The sequence below is a fragment of the Pantherophis guttatus genome, chromosome 3 (genome assembly GCF_059756535.1).
Source record: "Pantherophis guttatus breed Tessera chromosome 3, ASM5975653v1, whole genome shotgun sequence".
Lineage (NCBI taxonomy): Eukaryota > Metazoa > Chordata > Lepidosauria > Squamata > Colubridae > Pantherophis > Pantherophis guttatus.
This window is the reverse complement of record NC_142065.1, coordinates 161942734-161963519: the sequence shown is the minus strand read 5'-3', so window position 1 is coordinate 161963519 and position 20786 is coordinate 161942734. Positions and strand designations below refer to the sequence as shown.

General features: G+C 37.8%; 1 protein-coding gene across 2 annotated transcripts in view; it reads left to right on the top strand.

Annotated features, from left to right (window-relative positions):
- LDLRAD4 (low density lipoprotein receptor class A domain containing 4) overlaps positions 1-20786 on the top strand; it is a 260918-nt gene that overhangs the window by 94428 nt on the left and 145704 nt on the right. Inside the window, exon 3 of one of the 2 annotated variants that reach the window (XM_034429402.3) lies at positions 3279-3768. In XM_034429402.3, coding sequence (XP_034285293.1) covers positions 3729-3768 — 40 coding nt within the window. In that variant the 5' untranslated portion in view covers positions 3279-3728. The remainder of the gene's footprint in view (positions 1-3278; positions 3769-20786) is intronic. The other variant, XM_034429403.3, reaches the window with a different exon arrangement.

The following is a 20786-nucleotide window of genomic DNA, read 5'->3' as shown; positions in this document are numbered from 1 at the left end:
CCAGACACGACAGTCTGCTGATCTACCTCGTCTCAAAACTGGACTACACAGGAAGAGGCGGGACTTAAAAACTTTACAGCAGATTCGGTCTCATTGGAGCAAGGCAGTGTCACTCCCCAGGTATGACTGCCGTGCCCACCTATCACAGAAAGGGCGTATCAGGTAAGACCAACGCCCATTCTCTGAGAGTTTATCCTCAATAAATGTTTTAAATATCAAGGGCCTTAAATCATTCCCCCCCCCCCCCCCGTCCTTCTTCTTGCCTCAGCCTGGAATGAGGATCTGCTTTGCATTTTTTTGTGTTCTGAATTTAGCAAATTCATTTTAGTTGAGCCCCTGGGGATTAAAATATTGTTTTACCTGCTATTAAAATGTTACAAAATCTCATTATAAAGTATAAAGTTTATTTTCTCCACCAGGAAGCAAGGTTTTATACTGGCATGTATCTTTACTTTTCTCTCAACACTTTCAAGTTAAGATTCTGACTTCAATTGGAATCTGAAGAAAGGGCTGGAGGAAAATTACTTGTTTACATTTGGTTTCAGGCTAAAGATGGTTCCTTTCCAACAATCAGCAATTTTTGCTAGGTTGGATCACATAGTGGCACATCAGCATTCTTGTTTGTTGTTTCTGATAGTGACAGTTTCAGTCTAGAGGTTTCAGTCAATTTTTTTTTTTGAAATAAATGTCATTCCTGGGTGTTGTTGGCTGAGGATTATTTATTTCTTGGTCAGTGTTTATAAAACCAAAGTCTGCTTCCAAGTTTTGATTCCTAAAATGTACTAAAGCATCTTGGCAGTACATCTGCAAATCAATACACTTTTCACAGCAGTTATAATAGCAAGTGAATTTACTGTTGAGAGGAAGACTTTTATTTTCTCACATTCAAACTATTATGTTGTAAGTGCTGAGGAAATGTGATACACTTAAAAATAAAAATAGTAGCTCAAGAGAAGAATTGCATGTCAGATGGAAAGTACGCTTATATTTACTAGGTAGATTGTCCAGAGAAGCACCAAAATATTCAGAGCTGTCCAGAAATTGATCTTCTCCAGTGAGGTTACAAATCTTGAGAATTTTAGTCCTAAGAAGCCACCAGTGCAGAAGATTGGGGAAACTTAGATAACCACCATTATTTACTAGTCATATGAAATAAAGCTATGCAAATCCTTAGATATGTTTTGGAATGTACAAAGTTTGCACAATGCATCTTTTCTCCAGACTGACATGATTGCTTTGAAAGCTACTTGTTTCCTAGTGATTGTGCATGCATGGCCACTTTAAGTGATTTTCCTTTATTTTGCTTAACTAGATCCATTGTTACTTTCTGTATTGAATCCAGGCAGATTTGACCAAATGATTCACCACATATATTGCTTGTTTATTGTTACTGGATTTTAGTAACCTAGCTATAATGTTATATAATTTAAAAATTAATATTTAACTCGTTCAATTTTGGCATCGCCTGACTCCAACCGGGTTTGAGTAGTGCACAATTAAACCAACAACAAAAAATCAGGAAACAATAATTATGAAAATTTAAAAGAATAAACAACAAAAATCAATAGTTTATTTGGTTAACTGCATCCATGCACAGTCTAGGAGGGATCCTAGCTACCTCAAATCCATAGTTTAAGAACAGGTTTTCTGAAATATCAGAAGGTGGAAGTGGTGTATTTTGGGAGTATCATTCGATATGACAGGGGTGTTACAGAGAAGACATGCTTCTGGGGTTCTGATAGGTAACATTGATATATGAAAGAGTGTGGGATTGAACCAATTGGACTGTAATGGTATCTGGTAGTGAACTTGGGAGACAAGGGGAAGAGCCACAGCCAGGGGAACAGTCAAGAGGCAGCTTAGACCTCAAAAGGAATGTGAGTGTGGCAAACTTCTCAGAAGGAATTCTTCCTAGTTTCTTGGGCTTTAAAGGTGATGAGGGAGAAATGTACTTTCAAATTTACCCTGTTAATATAATCTTATAATAAAGTACAATTAGTTCACCTGGGCATGCAACCTGTCTGGACTACCTCTCAATAATTAAGGGCTACCATAAACAGGAGAGGGTCAACCCGTTCTCCAAAGCACCTGAGGGCAAGACAAGAAACAATGGATAGAAATTAATCAAGAAGAGAACCAACCTAGAACTAAGGAGAAATTTCCCAACACTTAGAACAATTAATCAGTGGAATGCTTCCAGAAGTTGTTGATGCTCCAATACTGGAGTTTTTAAAAAAGAGATAGGACAATCGAAGATTAGTCTGAAATGGTATAGGTCTCCTGCTTGAGCAGGGGGTTGGACTAGGAGATCTGATCTACAAGGTCCCTTCCAACTTTTTTATTCGGTCACTCTGTTATTCAAGTGAAATGGGCTGATTCTGGGGAAGATAAGGTGTCCTCAAATGACCAGGCATAATGCCTTGCAAATGCGTCATATAGGACTACCAAGATATGCCCCTCCTTGTCCATTCCACTAAATTCTGGATCGGTTGAAGCTTTCAAGTGGTCTTGAAGGATAGCCCATACAGAGTACATTGCAGTTGTTAAGCTGAGATGTACTATAAAATAGTAATATTATAACACAAGATGATGGTGATGTTATCCATTCTGTCATGTCCACATTTTTTTTAAAAAAATCTTAGTTAGCAAAAATATTCATAGTGAATATCTTTACTGTTATTTAATATTGTTTTTGATAGTTGGTTTTGAATTGATCTTTTAGGAAAATATTTGAATTCTCAGCTATGTTATATGTACATAGTCTAAGGTTTTATCTCAAAAGGTAAATGTTGAAAGCACAATGTCATATCCAACTTCCTGCTTTTTAATGCTTTCATAAAGTGAGAATAAGATCTGATAAAATGATAATTACATCTTAGAACTGAAGGTCTTGATTTTTTTACTTTTTCCTATTAACTGCAATTTTGTTATTGTGCAGCTGCCCCATTTTACTAAATACGGCTTTTGAAATGTAAATCATATCATGTTCTAAAATGCATTATTGACATCATTCAAGACTGTCTTTGCATTTCAAAGGCATATGCAATCATACTTAGATCTCAACAAAATTCTAACAAATCCCTTTTAATGTGTATAATCAGTTCCTGCTAAATGGGGCGCTCTCTCTCTCTCTCTCTCTCTCTCTCTCTCTCTCTCTCTCTCTCTCTCTCTCTCTCTCTCTCTCTCTGTGTGTGTTTGTACATGCATGCTTTCATTCCTTGAATGTTGTAGATCTTGCCATAATTCATCTTAAAACATCTTTCTTTTCAATTTCTTAGCCTGCACAAGTGAACGGTGAAGCTCAAAGTGATCACCAGAAAAGGAGTGAAGAATATCTCTGGCTGACTCTAAGCAAAATGCGCACACAAACAAGCGATAGAACCCTATGATGTCCTCCAAGCAGAGACTTAGACTAAATGTTGAACTTCTTTTTATGCATGAAATGGCTGCTATCTTCTTCACAAATACAATGGCTATAATTCTTTGTCAGGACGGTTGAGGCACTTCACCTGCACTTGCCATTTGAATTTGAGACACATCCTATTTTCCCTAGGTCTTAAAGGACCTGAGAACAGGTGGGAACCGAGGGATGTTAAATGCTGGATTGGGATAAAAAAAATGGACACTCACATGTGAAGATGGAAGTAACTTGATCCCTCCAACTGCATAAACTGCCTCTGGAAAGGAAAGGTTAAGATTGGAGTCACAAGCTTTAGTGGAAGAGCAGTATGCAGGAAGCTGGTTTTCAGGCCACAAACGCTTTCACAGGTAAGGATTTTGTTTGTTCTGAAATATGATCTTCTGATGCATTTTTGCATTGCACTCTTAAAGTTTATTACAGTTGTATATCAACAGATGCTTTTATTGATATCCTTCTGATGAGGAGAATCAGATTAATATCCAACTGGAGAAGTATTATTAAATATTTCAGTTAGTTTTCATTCAGTGCTAGGCATGAAACATGATAGAGGATATAAAGTTTTATATAGATTTCCAGAATATTACGTGGTGAATTTGTTTTTCAAGTATCAAATGCTAGATTACCTTGTATAGCTGCATGTTGTTTTTTATTTAAAAGATAAAATTCATAAGTTTTATATCAATTTTGTTAAATTTAATATGCCTGCTGTTGAAAAACTGGAATTGTGCAAGTTATGTCTCATCAAGGAGCCTCTCAAACTTTTCTCAGTTAAAGCTTTTAACCTTTACTTTTTGGTCAGAAAAGCTTGGGAAATTATGAGCAACAGTAAGTGGTGACTCTTTAGACTCCAACAGAGGTTATTTGGAAAAACGTAGTGGTCATACAATGTAACTCTAGTCAGACCAATTTTTTTTCATATGTGGGTGAATTTGACAATTTAAATCAGTAAGTTGGATGTGGTTTGTTTCTGTTTTTTTGTTACAAGGTTTTTGGGAACCCTACAATAAAAAGAAATAAATATCTTTCAGGGTTGCAGTCGTTTTTTCACAGCTCGATTTAGTGAAATTCTAGTAGATACCATAATAATCTATCAAAGGAAATTTAGACACATTCTTCTAGCACTATTGTTATAGTTTAATGATTTAGCTGTTTCTGTTGGCAGAAATTAGAAGTGGTAGGTCGGTTGAGTTTGTCATCTTGCGGAGTTAACTCAGTGATCTGATTTTCTAAGGTTCCAATCCAGACTATTGGATTACTGTGTTAAATTCCAATGAAGCTGATGAGACATTGATTTCAATACAGACTAAAGCTTCTTAAATGAATCTGAATCCTAGCAATTAAAAATAACGAAGTGGACATTAATCCAACTCATCCTAAACTGTCCCACTGAAATTTTGGAATGTCTGTTATAATGCTTATGTCAAGGATTGTTATGAGAAGATCTCATCCGCAAATGTCTTCTATATAATAGGATGTTTGCCTTAAGACATTTCCAATCTTTATATGCTTCCTTCAGGTCTGCATTCTGTTTTGACCTAGCTGATTAGGAAAAGAAAACCTTCTGAAATATGTACAGAGAGCTTATATATGGCATATATGCTTATGCTAATAACTTGCAACAAGTCAAAATTATCAGTGGGAGTTGATATAGCTAAGATTATGCTGTGTCAGATAGAAACCACGTGAAATGGATCTTAAAGAAAATGACTGAAAATTGCAGAATAGATCAAAATATTTTTTCCATATTTAGAATCTATAAAGCATTCTGTATGATTAGAGACATTTCTGACTGTTAAGCAAAATATATATTCCCCAAGTCTGTTCCTGTTTAACATGGTATACATAGTCCTCGACTTACAACCACAATTGAGCTCAAAATGTTGATTGCTAAGCAAGACAATTAAGTGAGTTCTCCATAGTGTGGTAATGGGAGGTGCCAGGCTGGGTTATTCTATACTCTAGGTCTATGGACTGAGTTGAATCTTTTGAGGTTCCGCCTCCCTGGTGAGGTTCCCCAGTTTTTTCAACTCAGTCTTAGCTTATGGATGCATTTTCCTTCGCTCCAGAGCTTCTGAGCTGAGTGGAATAATTCCCTGGAAATTTTTTTTATTTTTTGTTTTTCTTTTTCCTTTATAAGGATTTTGACTTTATTTCTTTTTGACTTTGGATTTGTTTGCAGCTGGAGAGGGCTCTCCATGGCTACGGATTGGAGCTGGGGGGGTGGCCCTCTCCAGCGCCTCCCACCCTCTCCATTCCCCACAGGTAATTTGTCTGTCTGTTTGGGGTGTTGCTTTGCGGGGCGTTAGCCCCAGTGCTTGCGGCTGGCCTCCGTTTTTCCGGAGTGCCGAGTTTAGAGTCGCCGGAGCCACACCAGCCTCTGTGAGCCTTGGTGCGGTTTTCCCTTGGTCCCTTTGTTCTTGTGCCAGTCAGCTGTAGGGCGGGCTCGCTCTTTGCTGCTGGTGATTTTACAGAGCTTTGCGGCTGCGCCAGCCTCTTGCAGCCTGGGTGTGGGCCATTTTTTGCTGCTTGTTACAGTTAGTGCCTGGGCGCTGAGGCACGGAACTGTGGCAGAGCCGCTGGACCATGCTAGCCTTCCATAGCCTGGCGCGGTTCCTGTTTATTCGGAAATAGTCGTGGCGGCTTTGTTTCCCGCACTTTCCTCTTGCAGCCTTCAGTCTGGGCAGCTTCGCTCCCCCTTGACTTGCCACAAGCTGGTGGGCTCTCCGCAACATTCAAATTGTTTCTGCCATAGATCACTTCTATTTTGTGTAAAATAACATAAGGTTATGTAATATTTTGTGCTAAGGGTTGTTACTAGATATTCTGAACTTCACTTCATACACATAGAGAAAATTTCAAAATTAAGAAAATAGAATTACAAATGTAACCCTTTAATTAGCGAAGTTGTGGTGCATTTTAAAACTACATTAGAGTATTTTTATGAACTTTAATGTTGCTTCACTATGAAGACTGTCACAATAGTTCGTATCCTTATTTTAGAGGCACAATATTTTTAAAGCTTTAGTTAGAAGTCCAACAGAAAGAATAATGAAATAATTGCTCACCCTGATCTAAATAGTTTGCGGGAGGTAGCATAATGCTCACCAGGCAGTTTGGATTGTAACTCTAACCAGCTCTATCCAGTATGGCTAATGATCAGAAATAACAGGTGTTGTACATAAAAAAGGTCTATTGCAGTTTTGCGTGGTTTGATTTTCAAAAAAGATTAATAAATGATTAATCACTGAGAATGTTTAATTTCATTATAGTAGAATATTTAGTCTTTATATATGTATATATATATATATATATATATAAGACTATCTGTAAAGTGTATTTATATTTATGAATATTACATGGTTAATTCAAAATCATTTTCCTTATGTATCCCACCATAGAAAATTACAAAGGAAGAATATAATACGGGTAAACTTTCCCACTATTGCTTCTCAGCATCCTGTCTGATGGAAAGTTTATGGTTAAAAAGCACATCCTGTGTTCGAGATACCTGGATACTTTCAGTTAAATCTTGTTCAAGTTTCCCTTTGATTAATTAACAGAGAGAGCTAAACTTTAGAAATACAAGCAGTTCTCACTTAAATTGCAAAGGATTAAAAAAATTGTGACATTTGGTAGAAGATCAGTATTCTTTCCCGAAAGAAATTTAATTGTTCACAAATTGTGACAAGTTCTACATATGACAGAGATTGAATCTCAATGGTAGTTCATGCTTTGTATGTCAAAGGTCCCAAGTTTAATCTTTAACATCTCTTGGTTAGTCTAGAAAAGTTTCCTTCCTGAAAGGGGGAAAGCTACTGTTTGTCAGTACTGACAATACTGAGCTAGGCAGACTGACTGTATGACTCAATAGATTGGAACATCCTGTGTTCCTTTCACAACTTTGTATAAGTGCAAATCCAGCTGGCAATGCTTTAAAGCATCCAAAGATACTGTTGAGGGGACTATAATTATGAGGAGGCAATGACAGAGTGAAAAAAAATGGCAGCAAATTATAGCATAGTCTGCAAATCCCGAAGAGCTCTGCTATTATGGACCAGTCTAAAAAAGGAAGACAAAAGAAGAAGAAGAAGAAGAAGAGAACAGATTGGTTGTTTGTGAATAAAAGAGTGATAGGTTTCTAGAAAATTTCCAAATGTTTATGAGTTAACAGGGTAATTGTTTCAAACTGTCTGCTTTTGGTATCTTTGATAAACTCAGTTTCAGTTCCTGTCAGATGCAAAATGACAGTTCAAGTGTCAGCTCCTCTGCTGATCTCTGAACAAAATGTTGTGAAAGTTTCCTTTTACTTACAACTTTCTATACCACCCAATCCTACTGGCTTTGGATGATTTACAAAAATATGTTCAGATAATATTCTAGAAAGTATAAACTTATATCTAAACTGATATAAACTGGTATAAACTGATGTAGACAATGCTTACTTCAAATCCAGAAGTTGTTTGTTCCTTAATGTTGGGCCAGCTTGTATAACTGACAAAGAAAATAATTGCTGATGAAGAATTCAGGCAACTTTAAATCCTTCAGAATAATTTTTCCAGAGTATGTTTTCCTAAACTGGTGCTCTCCAGATGTGTCTGTTGGCTGATGAGAGTTGTTAGTCCTAAACAAATTTGAGACAATTATTCTGGAACTTAGAAGGCTTAGGATATTATCTTCAGATGTTAAAAAGTTCTTAAACTATTATTTAAAAGCACACATGTCTGCTTTTAAATGATATTGCTTGAATGTGTGATCCTAAAGATACAAAGCTAAACTTTCTGAGGTAACTTATGAGGAAAGTGCTGATTGAAATTCTATCACATTTTTAATTTTAATTTAATTTAATTTCCAATTTATATACCGCCCTTCTCCCTGAGGACTCAGGGCGGTGTACAGCCAAGATAAAAAACATAGAATACAAATATTAAAACATTTAAAAATATATATAAATTTCGGCCCGAAAGTTAAGAATCACAAACTAATTAAAAGAATCTAAAAATTTCTTCTAAGCCAACCCGGCTTGCTGAAAAAGATAGGTTTTCAGGGAACGACGGAAGGCATTGAGGTCATGGATTCTTCTTATCTCTGGGGGCAGCTGATTCCAGAGGGTAGGTGCCCCCACAGAGAAGGCCCTCCCCCTGGGGGTCACCAGCCTACATTGTTTGGCTGATGGCACCCTGAGGAGGCCCTCTCTGTGGGAGCGCACGGGTCAATGGGAGGTCGTCGGTAGCAGCAGGCGGTCTCAGAGATAGCTAGGCCCTATGCCATGGAGCGCTTTAAAGGTGATAACCAACACCTTGAAGCGCACCCGGAAGACCACCGGGAGCCAGTGCAGCTCGCGCAGGAGCGGTGTTACATGGGAGCGCTATGTTGCTCCCATCACTACCCGCACTGCTGCATTCTGGACCAGCTGGAGCCTCCGGGTGCTCTTCAAGGGGAGCCCCATGTAGAGAGCGTTGCAGTAGTCAAGGCGAGAGGTGACGAGGGCGTGAGTGACTGTGCACAGGGAATCCCGATCAAGAAAGGGCCGCAACTGGCGAATCAGGCGAACCTGATAAAAGGTCCCCCTGGTAACAGCCGTTAGATGTTCCTCCAAAGACAGCTGCCTATCCAGGAGGACTCCCAGATTGCGAGCCCTTTCAGTGGGGGCCAAAGACTCGCCCCCAATAGTCAGCGATGGAGTCAACTGACTATATCGGGATGCCGGGAGCCACAGCCACTCAGTCTTGGAAGGGTTGAGCCTGAGCCTGTTCCTCCCCATCCAGATCTGCACAGCTTCCAGGCACTGGGACATCACTTCAAGGGCATCGTTGGGGTGGCCTGGGGTGGAGATGTACAGCTGGGTGTCATCAGCGTACTGGTGGTATCTCACCCCAAAGCCACGGATGATCTCGCCCAGCGGCTTCACATAAATGTTGAACAGAAGGGGCGAGAGGACCGATCCCTGTGGCACTCCACAAATGAGAGGCCTCGAGGTCGACCTCTGCCCCCCTGCCAACACAAACTGCGACCGGTCGGAGAGAAAGGAGGAGAACCACCGCAACACAGTGCCTCCCACCCCCAACTCTTCCAGCCGGTGCAGCATGATACCATGGTCGATGGTATCAAAAGCCGCTGAGAGATCTAATAGGACCAGAACAGAGGAATAACCCCTGTCCCGAGCCCTCCAGAGATCATCCACCAATGCGACCAATGCTGTTTCCGTGCTGTGCCCAGACCTGAAACCCGACTGGAATTTTGTGGGAAATGTTTTAGAGAATTTTTTTCAACCACAAAAAAAAAAGTTGACTGCCCTATTTCTCGATGTAAGTTTTTCTCATACATGAGTATCCTGATATAATTTATTTTTATAATGGACCTGTTAGGGTTCCAAGTAACACCCCCAATGAAAGAAGACTCTGAGGCTTAAAGTTCCTCAAGTTCCATTTTATTAGAGATGTCGTATTGGCACATCTGGGAAAACCTGAATCTGAAAGCTTCCAGGTTTTCTCCACCCAAAAGAAAGTTCAAGTCCCTGCCCAGCACCCACATGTCCATCACATGGTCCAACCAAGCACCATCCCAACTGCAGATGCCTCCCAGTTCCAGCCCTCAGGGTGCAGGGCAAGTAATCCTTGACTCTCTGAGTAAGGAATGTTATTATGACTATATATCACCCATGCTCCATACAATCCCTCCTCCCAATTTCCCACGGTAGTAAATGTGGCAGGCCTGAAGGCCCAATGCAAAAGATGGCTTCCAGGCCTGACAGGACCACAGTATTCTGGAGTTTTTTGTTGTTTACTGTGATTGTCAAATTAATTTCATCAGAGATTTCAAAAATCATAATGTTTGAAACTGACGTTCTTGGAAAAGTTTGTATGCAAATTTAATAGAATTATTAAAATGTGATGTCATGATGTGCAAATCCAGTCATTGTAGTCGTTAAGTTATGGTTTATGCTTTAATGTTATATATGAATGAAGCTAACTGTAGTACCACAAAATGTGATCCTGCATAGTATATAAACCCAGAAAAAATATACCTTCCCAGAGAAGCCTGAGCTCCCAATTCTAGTTTATTTGAGATTAAGCCCACTGAGTTTGGTAAAATTTATTTATGAATAAAGATTTATGAAGTGGGGAAACGACTGTAAAAGGATCCCTTTCTTGGCAGAGAGATGGATATTTTTAACTCTATTATACTATAAAAACAGGTACTACTTTTTTAATAAGAGAAAATAGCAACAATAATTCGCTGTGTCTGGATTTATGTGAACAGATGGTATGCAGGAAAGAACAGGGAAACTCCAGGGAAGTGTGAGCTGTCCACTGAGCCTTTTCTGGTGTTCTGGTTCTGACACTGTCCCAATGCTACATTATCTAATTCTGCAGTATTATGAGTTTAAAAAAAAAAACACACACACACACACCTAAGAGATGGCCAGTTTTCTGGCTGCTCTGACATTTGTTTTCTCTCTCTTGTTTCTCTCATATGATTTAAGGACCATTCATATAAGGAGTTTGCTAGCAAAAATGCAGAACTCAGTATTTCTTTTCCTTTAAAAAAATGATCATAGCTACAAAAAATCTATCTTTGGAATAAACATCTGTGCACAAATGGTGCTTCTGAGACTGACATTGGTAAAAACTACTTAGAACATAGTCAGTAGAACCTGGATACACTGTATGTTGGCTATGAATGGGGGACATGGAACTTTGTAAACAGGGTAGATAGGGGCTCAGAAAAGCATGAAATATTTATTTAGGATATGAGCGATTCAGAAATTGTATGTTTATCCTGGAAGCTTAGACTATACAAACCCGTAATTTATATTGGCGGAAGATGAATATGCAGCCTGGATGTGTATTCAATCAGTGCAGAGTTAAATGGAAAAACTTGAAATTGCAAATGACGCACTCTTTCCCCCCTCTCCTGCATCTTATTATATTTGAGTTGTTTATCTTGAAATAAATGCTCTGTATATTTCGTTACAAATATTGTTTCAGTTGTCCCAGCCAAGACATTGGACAGACATGGGACCAGCCAGTAAAATGAATATATATATCTCCACTGAAACTTATTTTAAAGAATCAATTCTGCCCAGCAATTAATATTTTCCTTGTTGAAGAAAAAACACTTTCTTGCCAGAATGTTGAAAAATCCCATTCCATTTCATACATTAGTGGAAAGAAGATGTGCCTGATTGTAGCAAATATGGTTGTAAAAGTTAGACTAGATTAACATATTGAATGATATGATTTATTTATTTAATATGTGTGTGTGTTTGTAGGAGAAGAGCAGGCAGGGCTGGAGGGCTGCAGAGTTAAACACATCATCAGCTTACAGTTACTATGTTCCCACGAGTGCTCCGAGTCCAACCTCTCCTGAATTCCATTGACTCTTATCTGGATGCCAATTTAGCGTTGAACTTTATTTGACCAGATCCTTGTGCTTAGCTATGCTTGAATAAATGTTCTCTGCTGCAACCTAATTGGTGGTTCTGATTCTTTGAGCTTGACACTTTAATATTAAATTGTTTTTCAGACAATTCGTTAATAAAGTGATAAAAACAGAATCCTTTTGGTGTATCATGTGACCTTCATTTGGTTGATGGATAGCCATCATGCTGATAGGGAAGAAGCAGATATTTATGCAGATAGAATATTCACTGTTTTATTTTAAATGTTTGTTTTTATTTAGATTTATTTTTTAATCATTTATTAAATTTATTTGACCTATGTTAGAGTTAGACCCCACTGTCATCCCAATTTTAATCTATTAGTAATTTTAGAAACAGTTGTGTCTTGTGCTCTTTACAGGGAACATGGAACATATTTGCAGCATATGAAACATTCTGGCACAAGAATATCTGAATATACATAATTCATGTTCACAATTGATATGGAACAACAGTGAATTTATACAATAATGATAATCAGGAACCATACTGTTTGAATTGGGTGACTATGTATACTGTATGTTCTAAATAAATAAGTCCAAGTCAGTTAGGAATTTTAACCTGTTCAAATAAATTAGTAAACTTTAAAGTTTTCTTTTATTTTGTTTCTATCTTGTTTCTTTTTGCTGTTAGTTGTGAAGTCATGTCCGACCCATCGTGACCCCATGGACAACGTTCCTTCTTAGAAGCTGCTAAGAAAGATTTGCTGTATTGACAACATTATGTGGGGATCCTAATTATCTGTAGCATATTATTTATTTGTTTATAATTATTTGTAGCATATTGTAAACTGGATTCCTTTGGTAAATTTGTACTGATACACATTATTATACATTTCAATAAATTGTGAAAGAATATGTGGTAGTTTTTCATATGGTAATATATTTGATGATCCTAATATAGACCCTATACTTTTTAAGGTAAATTTATCTTTAAAGTTTTTTCTCCCAGTGTTTTAGTTCTGTGTCTGAAAATGAAAAAGCTTCTATTAGATACTACCCAGTTTTAATTTGTCATGTGCCTACAAGCATCCTCTTATTTTATATGCCAAAATTATCAAGGTGACCATGCTGCCATTACATATCATTTGAACCCGAGAACCTATGAAATTGGCTTTGTCGCTCAAGAATCATACTTAGAAATAAATAATTAGAATTAAAGTAGATAACCCATGACCCAAAGACTCTTTGTTTCAGAGATATTTCCTTACCTAAACAAAGAAACAGAATGACCATGGAAGGGCAAAAAATTAGCTACTACCGGTTTGCAAGAACCGGTAGTAAAACTGGCGGGAGGCTCTGCCCACTGACCTGGACATCATCATAGGTGATCTGCGCATGCACAGAAGCTTCTGCGCATGTGCAGAAGGGCACAGGCGAGATGCGAACCAGTAGTAAAGGTAAATAACCCACCCCTGCTGCGAAGATGTAGTGGAAGTTGGCGAAGGCTGGTGTGGCACAGATTGGAAAGGGTGCATGGGAGTGCATGAGTGGCTTTTGTGGCATAAGCACAAAGAGGTTGGGGAGATGGCATGGATGGGCAGATTTACCCAAGCAACTTATGACTTTCCCTCTTAGCATTTCCATTGTGGACATTCCCTGCAAGTTTCCCACAAACACAAGGGAGCATGGCCAATCACAGTTGACTTTTCACTTCCTGCCAGCTTTCCCATTTCCCTTTTATGTTTAGTCCCATGTGTCTGATAAATGCCATTGTAGATCAGTATATGTGACATTAAAATTGTGATGCATTTTGGATGTCTGGTTTATAATGTCTTTATTAAAATTGTATGATAGTTAAATTGTTACAATGTTATACATTTCAACTGTACTTTTTGGATCTGTCCTATGACAGATGCTGAGAGAGTAAGGGGGTGGTATTTGACTATTATGTAAAAGATAGAAGGAAAATAAGATAAAATGAGGTACAGAGTACATTCAGAGTAAGGAGAAGAGTGAACAAAAAGAAAAGGAAATATGTTCTTAAGGGGTGACATTTTCACAGTATTTCTTGGAGTTGCTTGGAAACTAGAAATCATTAGGTTATGAATTGTATGATACTTATACATTTCATTATAATATACCTTTTGAGAAAAAAATTGTACAGTGTCTCTTAATATAATAAGATAGAAATACCTGCCTTGATTTGGTTAAAACGCAGTTCAGGTTCCTTATTACTTTTCTGTAATGATTACAAAGCTGTGGAAACCTGAGAGCAAAGGATGCTAAGTAAAATGGTGCACTAAAGAAACTAGTAAAAGGGTGCACTAGAACTTGGAATGGTTGGTAGTAAGCAGCATTGATATTGTATCATAAAGCATTGGCTTAATGTGGCCTACGTCATACCTGACTGCCATAATTTTTGCTCAATGATGCTGAAATCTTGAGAGATTTCTGTTCTAACTGTGCCACACTTGCTCTTGATCAACAGCTGGAGGTAGTGGAAGTAGTAAAATTCACAAGATTGGAGCACAGCAACGGACATGAACAGGCGCACAGTTGTAGGGGATATCCTGAAATTATTTTGGCTTAAAACAAATATAAGCATACCTAATATGTGATAAAATATTGTCCTAATCATAAATTGACACCTAAAATAAATACTAACTTTGTGTGCTAAAATGACTTGGAGTTACTGAATGCTGTGCACTATGATGAAAATAATTATAGCATGTTAAATATGTGGTTTGCTTTATAAATGTAGTCTTTGTAAGCATGTTGCTTTTCCATTTTTTAATTTACTTGGGAGGCATTTAAAAGTTGAACTTTGATATCATCTGCTGATATGGAAGATACATAAACTGTGTACCAGCTGTTCATGTAACATTCTTTCATTGTAAAAGGATGATGTCAATCTTGTACCTACATAACACACACGAGAAGATGTAAACTTTGCCCTCTGTATGTCCCCTCTTTAATAAATGTTAGAGAAACATCTGTCTTAAAGTGATACCACTTTTTTAAATTTATGAGAAAACATATTAATTTAATTGCAATATTTTGTTGCCATAAATGGTATACCACAAAAATCTTGTGGGGAAATAATGGAAAAGGATGGTTCTTATTTGTCTTCAATTTTTTCTTGAGAGAATCTTCTAAAAATAGAAGTCAGTTTTGATGATACAGGACAGAAGAGAAGCAAAGAGGGTGCAAAACAGAAAGTTTGAATTGTCCCAGCTATCTTTGCCTCATTCTCCACTAATCTCTTGGTGGAGAATGAGGCAAAGCCACTTGCTTTAACCCTATCCCATAATTGATTATCATTATTGAGAAAATGTATCCTCAAAGCAGAAATATTTATTATTTCTATTATAAAAAGACACAGTGCAGGTTCTTCAGGTTGAAAATGCTTAATGTCATACTCCTGATATATTTGGGAAAATGGCATTTTGGGTAAGATGATGCTAAACTGTGTTTCAGCATGAGCGTTAAATATTACAACTAATTCCTTGCTGTTTGAAGCATACTGATAAATCAAGAAAAGTCTATTCTTTCTCATTCACCCCTTCTGTGACAGTTTACCATCATTAAGGATTTTGCTTACTGGGGAAGATTCTCTTTTTCAAGATTCAATTTGCAAGCTCAGTAAATCCAATATAGACTTAATGATCATACTTATGTTCTGGACTGGAGAACTGAAGAGAGGCACCTGGATCCTTCACGCTCCACAAGCATCTCTGAAATTTATTGTGGTCCTTGGAACCAGGCCATTCTCTCCGCTTCCTGTACTTAAGGGTTTAATTGGAATTCTGGGAATATTAGAGGAGGGAAGGACTCGACTAGTAACAGCAGAAGTGCTTAAATATATAGTGGGTCAATTTCTAATGTGAACTGACCCTGAACAAATATTGTTAATGGAGTGTTGGGAACTGATAGCAGAAAGCTGAGAGAAAGTGGATTTGAACCTTTGCCCTTTTGATGCTATAGAGGAAATTGGTAATGCAATAAAATGACTGTTCATTTATTAATGACAGCTTAAGTTGAACTACTGTAATCCACTGCCTTCTTTCCTTTCCTAAATTCTCTCAAATTTATCTTTGTTCGCAGACATGGCCTAGAAATATAAAAGGCAGTCTTGGAAAGCAAATCCTTTTGCTTATTAATGTGTTTTATTAATGATATTCTGAAAGTTTGTAGAAGATGGCCATTGTTTGAATTCATAAAGATCTGGGCATTTTTTTGACCAGTTAAAACATGTTTGAAATAGAATGATTTTATTTTCAATGTCTTTAAAGGGACACCCAGTAAATGATTGCAGAGTGTTAGATAGGAAATGCAGTAAAACTTGAGGGAATTTTGACATTTAACAAAAGGTTTTTTGTAGTTGATTAGCATTAATACATTTGAAATTTTATTTTCCTGAGAGTTTTAATTTTTTGTTCGTTTATCCTAATCTTGTTTAATTCAGATTTGAGTTAAATTCATTTTTTAAAAATCAAGATAAACAGTACTTTAATTCTAAAATCAAAACCTCCTTTGAAAGGAGATGGTAGTTGTAATTAGACAGCCTTCCAATGGTTACCAATTTTCTCTTCCAACTGGTTTAATTTTTTTCATTATTCTAATGAAGTAATAGTTTGCTCTTATTTTCTAACTGTCAAGCTGCAGTTTGATTATGCCACCTCTTCATGATGGACTATATCAGGAAATAACTACTGCAAGGGTTACAGGGATGCCATACTTGTAGGATATAATAAAAGAATCTTCAAAGCTTGCCTGAATTTTTCTTGGCTATGTCTAATAGCAAATAGAATCAAGGTGGGGATATTTTGGGGGGGGGGTGTTCCCTCAGGTTTTCTGCTTTCTGCTTTTTCTTTTCTAGGATTAGTCTGTTTTTCCTCTCTTAGCTTTTATATTCTTTCATCAAATTATCTCCACATTCTTCTACACATTAAGAAAATTTAGATTGTTATATATTCTGATGATGATCAAAACATATATGTAAAGTTTGGTGTGGGTAGGTTGGTGGTGGGAACTTGTTTGTCTTTGTAATGTCTTTGTATTTTTTGTATTGTCTTTATATCTCTGTTTAAAACTCAATAAAAAAAAAATAAGAAAATTTAGATTGTTAGGGGAGAAGAAAAGGAGATGCCTATTTATGTATTTTTAAATATACCAGGGAATTGACTGAATTAAGTTGTACAATAGAGACATTACTACCATTTTATATTGGAAACAATTGTTTTGCAAGCTCAAAATATACTTTTACTGCAGTGCACTCTATATGGGGCTGATTTTCAAGACCGTCTGGAAATAACCAGTGCAGAATGCACTAGCAACAGTTTTTGATGCCCTATGAAATGCCCCATGCTCAGGGTATATCACTTCTCTGTGAACTGTACTGCCTTTCAATTCCTGATACAATTCTTTAAAAAAAAAAGAATTGCTGGTTACCATATTTAAAAATCCAAATGGCATGGGACCAGTTTATTTGTGGAATCACCTCTCCCTGATTTGATTCAAAGAAGGGCCGGTGTCTTTCTTTAAGTGTTGCTCTCTAATAAAGAGAGTGCATCTTCTCAATACCAAATCCAGCCTTTTGGAACATCCCCATGAGATCCAGCTGGCCCCTACCCTCCTGGCCTTCCAAAAAGTCTTGAAGACCTGACTTTTCCCACAAGCATTGGGATATGGGACTGGATCCCAAGAAAGTTGTCTGTGAAGTTTCCGAAAGATGCCCTAATTAATTTATGAGCCACGAGCCAAACTTCAAAAGAAATACAGTCATTTATGGCAACTTGAAAGTTTTGCAAGTTGACATTGTCTGTTTGACTTTGTTGGACTGCAGGGGAGCATACTTTGTGTTGAGGTGCTGTGTTTATGTTGGTTTTATGCTTTTATTTAATTATTGTTGTAATACGATCACAATTGAGCGCAACATTTCTATGGCTAAGCAAGACAGTTGTTAAGTGAGTTTTGTTCCATTTTACAACCTTTCTTGTCACATTTGTTAAGTGAATCATTGCAGTACTGTAGTTGTTAAGTGAATCTGGCTTCCCCATTGACTTTGCTTGTCAGAAGGTCGCAAAAGATGATCACATGACTCCGGGATACTGCAACCGTCATAAATATAAACCAGTTACCAAGTGTCCAAACTTCAATCACATGATGGTGGGTCTACTGCAATGATCGTTAAGTGTGAAAAATGGTCACAAATCACTTTTTCAATTCCATTGTAACTTAGGTGATCACTAAATGAATGGTTGTAAGTCGAGGACTACTTGTATCTCCAGGATTATAATACATAAAATGATGGCTATATAAATAAAACAGAATATATATATAGCTCAGGGCTGTATCTCAAAGCTATATAAATCTGCTTATAGCAATAGCACTTAGACTTATATATTGCTTCACAGTGCTTTACATCCCTCTACATCCCACTATAAGCCCAATAGGTTTACAGTGTCAGCCTATTGCCCCAAACAATCTGGGTCCTCATTTTACCCACCTCGGAAAGATGGAAGGCTGAGTCAATCTTGAGCCGGTGAGACTCGAACTGCCAGACTGCTGGCAGTTGGCAGCAGAATTAGCCTGCAGTTCTGCATTTTAACCACTGCACCACCAATACATACATACATACATTCACAGTGATTGAAACAGTGGTTTTGAATTCAACACTTTTTCTCAAATTTAAAATACTTTGAATTCAAACATTTTTGTAATCTGTTTTGCAACTTTCAATCCTACTCTCTGTATTTTCAAATAATGTAGAAAGAGAACAAATCTTTGCAAGCTGATGCAGATGGCAGTACATTTAATTTGTAAGCGTTTGGCTAATGAGGAATATAGACTAGGGTTAGCGTCTCTTACAGTAATGTTTTTACAATGAGTGCTGTGCCTTTGCAAATGATTTTAAAAAAATAAATGCAAGCTGTGTATGCAAGCTGGACTATAACTATGGCATGAACAAATTCTGTTTGAAATTCATCTCCCTGTGCCCACTTGGCTCTTGCTTTATGCAAGAGGTGGAAATTTCCCAGGGATGCTAATGAGAGTTTTTTTAGCTACAAATAAGCTACCTGGGGAGACAGCAGTTGTGATTGAGACTGTTGTATAGCTAAAGAATCCCATGTAGCTCTCCTACAGTTACCCCTCTGACTATATTACAGTGACAGTTCAACATGCCTCCTCTATTTATCTTTATTTTCTTTTAAATAATCCTACCCAAAGTTTCTGTCTTGAAACAATGGTGATTTGTATAAATAAACTTATAACCAGTGGTGGTATTCAACTGGTTCTATCTGGTTTGGGCAAACCGGTAGTGGCGGCTGTGGAAGGCTCCGCCCACCCACCTGGATGTCATCACATCCCTTTTTGATGCTCTGCGCAGACACGGAAGGCTGCGCATGTGCGGAGGTGGCACGCGTGCTCACGTTTGCAAACCAGTAGCAAAGGTAAGTGAATACCACCCCTGCTTATAACATAGGGTGATCCACTACTGCCCATGATCCTATTGAGAACAGCTAGAGAGTATACAAATTCACTGCTCTGCAGTATGAAAGTATTCACTAAACACACACACAAATCCATTATTACTGGTAATATTATTGCTATAAGAACAGTTTTTGGGAGATATTGAAAGTACTTTGTGTACCTAAACTATAAAACATAAGGTACCCCATACCTTCATAGTAAATAGGGGAAAAGATTTGGTCTGTGTGGTTGAAGTCAAGGCTTTTCAAACTGTTGGAAAAAATGCCCTGGAACCCTTATAAAGAGATAAAGCTTCAGTCAGGGGTGAAATGCTCCCAGTTCGGACCGGATCAGGTGATCCAGTAGCGATTATGGCAGGTGGTTCGGCGAACTGGTAGCGATGGTGGCACGAGGCTCTGCCCACCCAGCCGGGTGTCGTTACTTCCTGGTTTTAACCAGGAAGTAATGTGTTTTTACCCTCTGCGCATGCACAGAAGGTTTTGTGCAAGCGCAAAGGATCTGCGCGAACATGTGACACACGTGTGTGTAAGCAAAGCGACCATGTGCGTGCAGCACGTGCACTTCCGAACCGGTAAGGAAGGTAAGTAGATTTCACCCCTGGCTTCAGTGATAGAAAATTGGTATGTTCAAGTGAACTTTTTTTTTTTTATTTTGCTATTAGTCTCATGGAACTCCATCAAGTTCTTGAGGAACTGTGTAGTAATCTGTGGAATGGAGTTTGAGAACAGTAGTTTAGGTGCCAGCAGGAAGTTTATCATCATGTTTTTTGGAAGACTGCTATCAAATTTCAGTTCATTTATGTCATTTTTGTTTACTAGATTAGGTTTCTAGATTGGATTTAACAGTAGTCAAAAAAACTTATGTTTGGGTTTGTTTTTTTTAAGGGAAGATATTAAAAACATGGCACAGGAAATATATGTTAAGAATCTCTCCTCACATTGCACAGTGCTGAACTTGCCTTGTGGCATCTGTGAAGAGAAATTGTAAAGTGGGGGCATTTTGTGTAGTCTCATGATAGCTAGCATTCCATGCTCTTCTCCCTCCCTCCTTCCCTGTCCTTTTAATGGCGAAACAATGGTGTCATGGTGGCTATGCTGATACCTTATGACAAAGAGATTGAGCGAAAACCACCAAGCAGCCAGTCTTTGGCTCAAATTGAGCTGTGGGTTCCCTCAAACAGGGAAGCTGCTGTTCTGTCAACATCTGCCTGCACAAAAGAATATACATTTCAGCTAAGGGATATTTGAAATGTGCTTGACTCATCTCCCCTTCCCTCAGTGTTTGAAAAATGGTAATAAATTAAAGTTTTAATCCTGCTTGCTTGCTTATATGTCATCAAATCATTTTTGATCCTAGAGACCACATAGATAGATTTTCTCCATGATGAACATTTTATATTTTCTGCCCATGTGTGTTTTTTTTGGTAAAAATTCAGGAGTTGTTTACCATTGCCTTTTCCTGCACAGTATGAATTGATGTCTTTGCCATT